Source organism: Pelecanus crispus, chromosome 16, assembly GCF_030463565.1.
Source record: "Pelecanus crispus isolate bPelCri1 chromosome 16, bPelCri1.pri, whole genome shotgun sequence".
NCBI classification, from domain to species: Eukaryota; Metazoa; Chordata; class Aves; order Pelecaniformes; family Pelecanidae; genus Pelecanus; species Pelecanus crispus.
The window spans coordinates 4,943,013-4,953,476 of NC_134658.1; the positions used below are offsets into that span (position 1 = coordinate 4,943,013).

Sequence of the window (10,464 nt, forward strand, 5' to 3'; positions counted from 1 at the left end):
CAGTGCTCAGTCTTTCCCAAGAAAGACCGGGGGAGTGTCTTGGGTTTTTAGTAAGGCTGCGTGGGTGTGCATATTAAACTGAAGTTCTGCTGTGCTTGGCTACCTCGGGGACTAGTTATAATCACAGGGCAAATATGCTGTGTGTAGGAGAAATACTTAATTTCATGAAATTCGTTGCATTGTGCTGGATGCTAGATTGTGATTGGGAAATACCAGTCGGTGAAAGCAGAAGGTAGAGCTTGGCAGAGGCAGCGGATGGCTTTAAACAAAACGCTCCTCGCTGCTCAGGGGCTGCGATGCTCCGAGGAGAGGTTCTGGGGGAAATCAGGTGGAGGTGGAGGGCTGGGGCTGCCCAGCTTTCTGGGGTTTGACAGCGCACCTGGAAAACGTAAACACTGCAAGCGATTTGTTATAAGAAATAAAACCTCCTAAAAGTCATGGGAGGGGGGTTGCAAATCTCTCGAGCTGAAGCAAAAGGAACGATTTCGTTTCAGAACGTGAACAGCAAACCTGCCAGAGCAGTCACGGTCGCCAAGGGAAAAAACATTTGGCTAAGGAAGAGCATTTGTAAAGCTGCTACCGAAGGAAGTGTTTAAAAAGAAACGTTTAAAAAGCCACTGCCTCAGTGATTTTCCAGGATAGCCTCGCTAGCAGTAAAGCAGTTTCTAGCTTTGCAGAGCTTGGAAGACTGTTCAGATCGCATTGGATGCAACCATTTGTACCCCAAAAAAGCTCCAGTATTAGATAGCAGAAGCGAGATGGCCTCCCCCTGATTCATGGTCTTGGCCATCCTCAAACCTCAGGGCTCCGCAACGCGTGTCCTTTCCCTCCGTGAACCACCCGGCTCTGTCCTGACCCGGCCCTGGAGATCCGGCCCCCCCAGAAGCGCCTTCCCCAGGGCGCAGGAGCGTTGTTGGGAGCTCATGATCATTCTCCCCGGGTTGTCTGGAGCATTTGGGAGCCAAGAAGTTGCCAAAGCAAGTTTCATTCAGCTGCTGTTCTTTGACACCGTCTGTGGTTCTCTGTAAATCACTAACAGATAATATTTTCATATTCTGGCTCTCTCCATGTCCCCTGCTTTCTGAATAATTACCTTGTTTTGTGCGAGGCGTAAGAGGTTTTCACAGATAATTCATCCAGCGCTGAAAGGCAGCCAGCTTTTGGGCTGGAGCACATTTTCTGGCCACCTGGCATTGCTGCACAGAGGTCTGCACTGGAGCGCAGCTGCCCCCGGGGGGAAGCGCCATATCCAGGACAGCCGAGGGCAGGGCGAAAAAACCAAACCCAGCTGAAATCCCAGCCGCCCTTCCTCAGAGAGTAATTTACCTTGGCAAACTCAGCCCACCCTGAATTTCTGGATGTGTAGACAGATTGATCCCGCAGATCTGGATGCTCGCACCCACAGAAAGGCCGTTTCACTGGAAACAAAACACCTCTTGGGAGCTGTTTGCGGCAGCGTGCTCTGTCTCAGCTCGCTCCCCGTGTCCTGGCTGGTGCTGGGCACTGCGAGAGTGGGTGGGTCGGAGCCCAGCATGGAGCCAGGCTTGCCCCAAGGTTCCCATCCCCATCCCAGTGGATGAATTGCTCCGGGACAGGCAGGAGGAGTGATCATCCCTGTGCCAGCTTATCTCAGTGACTCCCAGAGCCAAGCCACCGAAGATCATAGAATCATAGAATCACAGAATTATTTAGGTTGGAAAAGACCTTTAAGCTTATCCAGTCCAACCATTAACCTACACTACCAAGTCCACCACTAAACCAGTTAAGGGGAGAGGAATAATTTCATGTTTCCTGGCTTGCTGGCTGGATTATTTTTTAATCAAAGTAAAAACTAGGAATCACTAAGGTTGGAAAGGATCTCTCAGATAATCACTCCAACCATCAACCCAACACCCCCATGCACACTAAACCGTGTCCCCCAGTGCCACATCTACCTGCTTTTTGAACCCCTCCAGGGATGGGGGCTCCCCCACCTCTCTGGGCAGCCTGTTCCAATGCTTGGCCACTCTTTCAGTAAAGAAATGTTTCCTAATATCCAATCTAAACCTCCCCTGGTGCAGCCTGAGCCCATTTCCTCTCATCCCATCGCTGGTTCCTTGGGAGAAGAGCCCGACCCCCCTCCCTGCCCCCTCCTGCCAGGAGCTGCAGAGCGATGAGGTCTCCCCTCAGCCTCCTCTTCTCTATGCTGAGCACCCCCAGCTCCCTCAGCTGCTCCCCACCAGCCCTGAGCTCCAGACCCTTCCCCAGCTCCGTTGCCCTTCCCTGGACACGCTCCAGCACCCCAATGTCTTTCTTGTAGTGAGGGCCCAAAACTGGACACAGCATTCCAGGTGCGGCCTCACCAGCGCCGAGCACAGGGGCACGATCCCTGCCCTGCTCCCGCTGGCCACACTATTCCTGACACAAGCCAGGATGCTGTTGGCCTTCTTGGCCACCTGGGCACACTGCTGGCTCATGTTCAGATGTTGGGTAATCACTGACATCGCTGTGCTGAGGGGCTTCAATGAGACAACACCAGCAGCCCTGGCCTACAGCCTCCATCACCCTGACGAGAGCGCAATGGCCTCATCTCCAGTTCGGGCCGGGAGGGGCATCAGCACCTCCATCTTCACCACGGAGAGAGACATTGTTGAGGTGAAAGTCACGGCTAGCGACATGTCGTGGTTCAGCCCCAGGCAGCAGCTCGGCACCACGCAGCCATCACTCACTGCCCCTGCCCCGATGGGATGGGGGAGAGAATCGGAGGAGTGAGAGTGAGAAACACTCCTGGGGTGAGATAAGAACAGTTTAATAATTGAAATAAAGTAAAATAGTAATGATAATAGTAACAATATAATAATGATAATAACAATAATAATATACAAAGCAAGTGATGCCCAATGCAATTGCTCACCACCCGCCGACCGATACCCAGTCAGTTCCCGAGCAGCGATCGCTGCTCCCCAGCCAACCCCCCCAGTTTCTATACTGCCCATGACACCATATGGTATGGAATAGCCCTTGGGGCAGTTTGGATCAACTATTCTGGCTGTGCCCCCTCCCAGTTTCTTGTGCGCCTGGCAGAGCATGGGAAGCTGAAAAGTCCTTGACTAGTGTAAGCAGTACTCAGCAACAACTAAACCATCAGCATGTTATCAGCATTCTTCTCCTACTAAATCCAAAACACAGCACTGTGCCTGCTACTGGGAAGAAAATTAACTCTATCCCAGCCAAAACCAGGACACGACACTCACCTGAGAGGTGAGGACTTCGACACCCAGTTGGTGGGCATCTCCACGGATGATGAATTCTTAAAGAAGCATCAAGAGAGCACCAGGCAGGATGGGTGAGCTGTTTGGAGGCTCAGGAAAGCCTGCGAGGTGGCCAAACAGGCCTGAAAGCCACCATCACCTCGGACTGCCTCTAAAGGGATCAGCTTGCGGGCAGACATTACACGTGCCCGGTTTGAGCACCTGAGCACCAACCTCTTGGTTGGCAGATGCCAAGGAGGAGACCCTGAAGGTGGCAGGGGACCATGAGAAATACCGAGTAGAGGACAGGGCGCAGGAGCGGAAGCTGGCCACCAAGGACCACTGCCGGTCCTGCGCTTTCAGCGTGAAGTTGACCTCTGGAGATGTCTTGAACTGCTTCACCCTGCAGACCAAGAAGAAGATGGGATTCTCAAGGGGGCATATGGGAAGTAGGTGCCAAATCCTCTCGGCTTTCACTCTCTGGGCAGTGCTCGCTCCCCGTAAAGCACCAGCCTCAGCTGCTATTTCACCATCAAGGTATCAAATGTGGGGAGTTTCCCGCATAGCTGGCAAGCTGGAAATGCAGGGTGTGCAGGCAATGTGCCTCTTCCAAAGGAAACCTTAAATGCATACCTTTAGGCTAGCTTTGCTTGCAATAAAAAGCAGGGTTCAGGGTGGTTGTTCTTTGCTGCGCTCTGCAAAACATGGAGTGACTCCGAGGTTTGGGTGTCAAGGGAAATCGGGAAGTCGCAGCTCACTCGGGCTGGGAGCCAGAGCCCAAGGCTGGCTCTGGAAACAGCAAACCTCTCTTCAGGTATGGCCTTTCTTATTTTCTCCTTTTTCAACTATAATGAATGGATCTTTCTTAAGTTCCCAGCCATCCTTAACTACCTACACTCAGAACTGCTATCCCTAATGCCACAAATGCAAAATTTCAGGCTCCTCCTAAATGGTTTCTGCGGGTGCAAAACCTCCAGCTCTCGAAGCCATCTGTGTGTTTGGCAGCAAATTCAGAACATCACCTATCCAAAGGGAGCCTGAAAGTCACGGTTCCCTGAAAGTCAAAACATGTTTTATTGACTGCAGTCAAGAGAATCAAAGATCTGGAGACCTGAACTCCCACAGAATAAACCACATTATTCCTGCGCAGTGATCAGTTCTTTCCCAGACATGAATTCGAGTCAGCACCCCTGCTGAGAATGATTAAAGACCACTTCAGAAATCAGTGCAGCAAATTGTAAAATAAGCAGGTGAACAAGTGAAAGAAAACAAGAAAATATTATGACCTGCCATCCTCAATCGGGAGCAATCACGTCGCCTGGAAGGAAGCGCTGCTCCCTGGGTGCTGCGGGCCAGCGCTTGCAGCGGGGAAACGCGATGGCTGACCCTGGCCCTTTGCTATACAAAATAAGGGTGTAGGCATGGGAGACGTCGCTTCTCAACTACCAGAACCCCGTTTTGGGGGAAGATGCAGCCCGTGCACACACTGATCCAAGCCAGGGCTGACTTTTCCCCTTTTGTAGGCTCCCCTCCCCAGCTGCCTGCTGCTAATTGGGCTCTCGAATTGGGAAGGCAGAGCCTGGCAGTGCCGACAGCTCTCACCTGGGAGCTCTGGGCTGCCCGCCCATGTTGCCTGCCCGGCTCCATCCCCAGGCTGGATGTCAGCAGGGCACCAGAGCCCCAAGAACGAACCTTCACACCGCGCCGATATCCAGCCTGGACACCCCAAGAGCAGCACCGGCCTCGCCAAGCCCTCGGCTCTCGGTCAGGCTGCCCCGCGGCCACGCAGTTTTGGGGTAAAGCACCGGAGCAAGGGGAGACAAAAGGAGCGCGGCAGATCTGGGGTGGCAGCCCTGAGCCCGGCTGCTCCCCAGGAGGTTGGACAAAAGCCCCCTGAAGTGTCCTGGATGAAATGAGCTGAGTCTCCTTTGGGGCTGCGTGGGCCCCCTTTATCCCGAGGGCTGCTGGCAGCAGCACAGAAAGCCCCAGAAGCTCTGCTTTCCCCCTAGATGGGTGGGGAAACTGAGTCACCAAGCACTGACCCATGTAGGAGCCTGGAGAGAGTCTGAGCAGAGGACCCAGGTGTCCCAAGAGGCCCCGGGCGCTGGGGACCGCTCTCTCTGGCAGGGGCAGCTCCCTTGTTCCCAGCATGACACTGGCTGCCGGGATGGGACAGAATCCAGTTGGGAACAGGAGGGCCCTGAGCCCAGCCCAGCTTCCAAGAGTGGATTCAGGCTCCCTCCTGCTTCAGGAGGTGCTGGCACTTCTCGGGGTGGCACTGAAAACTCTGGGGTTAGGGCACACGTCAGGCAAACAGAGGTGAGCCTGGGCTGAGCACTGGGTGAAACTCATCACACAGCGGGCTGCAGAAGGCAGTCACGGCAAGGGCTGTGGTTGGTGGGGGACAGGCTGGGGCTGGCAAAAGACACCCCAGCATGATGGACAGGATCACTTCTACAGGCTTTTATTGCCAAAACAGTAAAATGCCTCTCCAGAGGGCTGGGATCATCCTCCGACCTCCCGGCTGAGCTACCTCCCTCTGCCCCACAACCATCCCCCCGGGCCCCGCACCCCTCTGCCAGCCCCCCATCTGTCTGGAGCTGCCCAGGGGGACATGGAGGGGACAGGGCACATGTGGGGTTGTGTCCCATCAGGCCAGGATGGGGAAGGAGGCGGCGGTGGCCACACCGCAGTTGTTGTCCTTCATGGCCATGAGGATGTAGCCGTCGTTGCCCCAGTACGTGGACCAGGAGTTCTTGATGAGCCAGTAGCTCTTGCCGTGCAGGACCCCGTAGCCCACGGCCAGCACCGCGTGGTCCAGCGCCGACGTCTCGTTTCCTGGCCGGGAGGAGAGAAGAAAATAGAGACATCTCAGTCCCCATCCCTTGGAGCTGGAGGTCATTCCTGATGCAGCCAATGGCCCCGTATCCCCTAACCGGGAGCTTAGCAGGGAGGTAAATCCCACCCTGCAAATATTTTTGCCTATCCCAGCCCCAATGACTGAGAGATGGAGCCTCCTGGCTCAACTGGACTCACCGCAGTGGGGCTCCTCGTAGACACCGTTGGCGTAGAAGGCGAAGGACTTGTGCGAGGCATCGATGTTGACGGCCACGGGGCCGTGCTTAAACAGCGCAGCCTTCAGCGCCGCGGCGCTGCCCGGCTCCACGCTGGCGTAGCCGGCGAGTTGGGCCACCAGCTCCGACTGGTTGCAGTGGCAGTAGCCATTCTGTGGGGAGGAGGCTGCGGTGGCACCGGGGTCCCGGGGCAGGTGGGGGGGGTCCGAACCAGCCCAGCGAGGGGGAAGGAGGGAGGGGGGCAGCTTGGATGGAGCAGCCATAAACCAAAGTAGAGCCTCCATCCACTGCCAAAGGGCTGATGGCTTATTTGGGAGAGCCTCGGGGGGGAAGGATTGGGGAGGGGGTGGCACTGCACCCCCCCCGAGTGGCGCTGCCACCCTCACCTGCCCCAGGTAGGGCCCGTAGGACTCGGTGCTGGCGATGCCGCCGTGCTTCATGATCCACTCGTAGGCTCGCCACTCCTCGCCCCCGTCGCACGCCTGGTTCCCGAAGCCCCAGGAGCAGTCGATGAGGACTTGTTGGGACAGGGGGGTCAGCACGCCGGTCTGCGGGGGGGACACGCTGCAGGGATGGGGACAGGCACCCTCCGGGCGCCCCGGCCATCCCCGTGGGGCACAGCCCCGCTCTCACCTTGAGGAAGAGGGCACCCTCCATTGCCCCCGTTGTGGCGAAGCTCCAGCAGGACCCGCAGACAGCCTGGTCCTTCACGGGGGTCACGGCGCCTGGGGACACGTTTAACAGAGCAGTGGGAGGATGCTGGGCTGTCCCCATGCAAACCCCGGTGTGCACAGCTGACCCCCAGTCTCGTGCACGCTCCAGGCTTGCACGCCGGTGACACCAGCTCCCTCCTCACCGTACAGCCGCCAGTCGAGGCTCTCGGGCAGGATGAGGCCGGCGTAGAGCTCGGTGGGGAAGGGCTGCCCATTGTTGGGAACCCCGCTGCGACGATGGCCCCGCAGGGTGGCCAGCTCCTGGGGCGTGCGGTCGGCCAGGTGGTTCAGCGCCAGCGTGTAGGAGAGCGCGGCGCGGTTCCTCGAGTGCACGAACCTGCGGCAGAACAGAGGTGCTGCGAGAGGGGAGCGGGAGGACCACTCTGGCCCTGAGCCCCCCCCACCCATCCCCCTGGCATCCCGTACCGCATGTTATGGATGAAGGTGCGCTTGCGGTGCTCGTGCTCCTCCTCGCTGCTGTAGCTCTTCCCGAACTGCTCCTTGTAGCGGTGGAAGAGGCGGTGGTGGACGTGGTCTGTCTCTGGTGCCCTCCCCACAAACTCCTGCATGGGGTTGGCCACGATGCGGTGCTCGGGGCCGGCCGCGGGCCACTGCTCGCACTGCACCCCTGCCATGAGGCACGGACGGCGGCTGATGCCTCCCGAGCGGGAACGGGCTCTCCCGGCCCCCCAGCTGGGATGCACGGTACAGTCACCCCCAAAACCATTGGGGCTGTCCATCCCATATAGACACGTGCGCGCAGGGGGGGGATCTGCACCCACACCCGCTTCCAGAGCCTGCTCCCAAGCACTCACCGTCCTACCCAGCACACCCTGTGCTCCAGCACAGAGCAGCCAGCACCGGGAAAGCACCCGCATCGCCCCAGCTATCAACATTAATCACATTTCTCCCCTGCTTTTTTCCCAGCCAAACCAATTCACCCAAATCACCAGGCTCTTGCAAAAAAAAAAAAAAAAAAAAGCTAAAAAAACAAATTAAAAAGGGTGGAAGGGGTGCTGCATTTTGGTGACAACACTGGCCACATGTTGGGCTGCGAGATGGCTGGGGACGCTCACCCTTGGGGAGACGGAACACGCTGCGTGGGAAGCGGTGGCTGAAGGAGGAGTAGTCGATCTCGTACTTGTCGTAGTGGGAGCCCAGGAGGCTGTTGAAGCCGCGCACCTCGTAGTGCAGGGGCACGGGGCCGCGGGCAGAGCTGCCCACCCGCAGCGTGTAGACGTTCTTCTTGTGGCCCCAGTAGGAGACGTTCTGCCAGACGGCGCAGCGCTGCCCACGGAAATGCTCCTCCCGCACCCGCTGGGCACAATGCACGTGTTGGGGACCGGGGTGCCACGCTGGCACCAGCCCCGGCACCATGCCCCCGGTGAGCTGCGGCACCCCGCAGTGATGGCGTTCCACCCGTGCACCCATCCTGCAGCATGCCAAGCTGGATGCAACCCCTCCACATCCATCACCCATGGCCACGTCCAACCTCGTATTTATCATAGAATCGTTTAGGTTGGAAAAGACCCTTAAGATTTACCCATTCCCAGCCAGGGAGGGCTGCTCTGCCCTCAGAGGGAGGTAGCCATCAGACACCCTGTACCCATGGGGGTCCCTTATCCCCACCCCTGCCCCATCCCGCATCCTTGGGGACCATGCCTGGAGCTCACCTTGAAGTTCTCCAGGCTGGGGAAGACACTCTGCGGGGCGATGAGGTCCCCGTCGGTGCCGTTGATGCGGAAGCACTTGCGGACGTTGACCTCCGTCTCCGTGGTCTCGGGAGTCACCTTGAAGCTGGCGCCGAAGGGCTCGATGGAGCCAAACTGGTAGGTGACCACTTGGCCTGGGGATGGGGACAGCGCTAAGGTCAAGCCAAGCCCCCGGGTCCTGGCATGGTGATGGCTCCCAGGGCTTTGCTGGGGCACCCGAAGGTCCTGGGGCAGAAGGAGGGGGATGGTGAGGTGTCGGGGGGATGGACCCCTTTCTGCACCCACCGCCGTAGTACTCGATGCGGCTCTTCCCCCCGGTGAGGTTGTACCAGGCTTCGAAGGGCTCCCTGATCTCCGCGTAGGGCAGGCTGATGACTCCTGCGGGCACAGAGGGGCCGGGCTCAGGGGGGCTGCGGGGGGCTGAGCCCCGGGGACATCCCCTGTCCCCCTGCCCCGAGCCTGTGGACGGGAGGGGAGCATGGGAAAGGCTGGGAGCACCCTGCAGCCCCCCGGCATCACCCCCTGCTCCCACCCATGCCCACCACCGGCAGCACCCCACGGCAGCGATGCGCCCCAGCCCCTGGGTTTTGCGGGGGAATTGGAGCCTCCTCAGCTCGGGCACATTGGGTGGGAGCTGGTGGCTGGAGGTGCAGGACCCCCTTGGGCACCCTCCCAGCGGGGTGCCCCGTCCCCGAGCAAGCAGTACCTGTGACATGGTAGATGTCCCCAAATGTGGGTGTCTCCAGAGGAGCTTTGCTCTCTGCTCCTGGAAGGAAAAAACAAAAGTAAACCCAAACCCTTTTACGCTGCTGATTACCTACCTCTCTCCATGGCAGGGGGAGACAGCGGTGCCGGTCCCTGGCTCGCTGTCCCCTGGGAGAGTGGGACAGACCGAGGGGAGCCCATACGGGGACCAGGGCTGGGAGGGCTCCCACCTGCCCAGGTCCCCGAGCCGGGGGTCCCCACTCCTCTGCCAGCCCTCTGCCTGACTCTGAGCCCCCACACGCATACCCGCACTCCCTGGGGTGCAGCCAGCTCAGGGGCACCCGAAAACCCCCATGCACACCCCAGTATGCCACGTGCAGAGTGTGCCCGCAGCCCCTGCACTGCTCTGGGCGTGGGGACGGGGACAGAGCAGCCCCCTCCCAGGGCGAGGACCCCCACAGCAGCCCAGGACCACTGCAGTGCCCAGGCTAAGGGGCACAGCGGCGTCACCCCGTGACGGGGGCACGGCATCCGTCCCCTGCCCTGAGCTCGGCCAGGGCGGGTGCTCACCCAGCAGCACAGCAACCCCCAGCACCAGCAGCCACCCCAGCCCCTCCATCCTGCGCACCCCAGCCCACGCTGCTGCCCCGCACCCACGGGTGGCTTAAATACCACTGGTGGGTGGGCAGGGAGCTGCCGGCAGCCAACGGGCAAAGCCCCGTCCTTCCCTTGGCTGGGGCTAACCAAGGGGGAGGCGTGGCTTTTTGTTGCCCCCCTGCCCCAGCACGGACACCCATGGGTGCCTTTCCCACCTGCAGCAGGGTGGGTGCCCACGTCGCATGCTTGCGAGGCTCGGGGCAGGGTGGGACCCAGACCCCTGTGGCTGTGTGTTGGGGGCTTGGTGGTGGGTGCTGGGGGTGTCCCTGCGCTCCCACCCAGCCCCCGTGGCAGTTTGCAGCCAGGCTTTGCTGCGTGCTGTGAGCAGGGGGAGCATCTGCAAAACCCTGGGGCAAGGAGGCACGGTAAGACC

General features: G+C 59.1%; 1 protein-coding gene across 1 annotated transcript; it reads right to left on the reverse strand.

Annotated features, from left to right (window-relative positions):
- Nucleotides 1-5,880: 5,880 nt before the first annotated feature.
- Nucleotides 5,881-10,053, reverse strand: LOC142595010 (digestive cysteine proteinase 1-like). The gene is made up of 11 exons (XM_075722008.1): nucleotides 10,005-10,053; nucleotides 9,436-9,495; nucleotides 9,015-9,107; nucleotides 8,691-8,863; nucleotides 8,094-8,334; nucleotides 7,444-7,645; nucleotides 7,161-7,354; nucleotides 6,938-7,029; nucleotides 6,691-6,852; nucleotides 6,267-6,456; nucleotides 5,881-6,068 (listed from the first exon to the last, which is right to left on the reverse strand). Exons 1-11 carry the CDS (start codon nucleotides 10,051-10,053, stop codon nucleotides 5,881-5,883), a joined length of 1,644 nt encoding a protein of 547 aa, XP_075578123.1.
- Nucleotides 10,054-10,464: the final 411 nt, after the last annotated feature.

Coding starts and splice junctions, on each gene's coding strand:
- LOC142595010 (XM_075722008.1), bottom strand. CDS start 10,053: ATGGAGGGGCTGGGGTGGCTGCTGGTGCTGGGGGTTGCTGTGCTGCTG. Junction 6,853..6,937: donor AGGGTGCCCTCTTCCTCAAG/GTGAGAGCGGGG, acceptor TCCCCCCCGCAG/ACCGGCGTGCTGACCCCCCT. Junction 6,457..6,690: donor ACGGGCCCTACCTGGGGCAG/GTGAGGGTGGCA, acceptor TCCTCCCCACAG/AATGGCTACTGCCACTGCAA.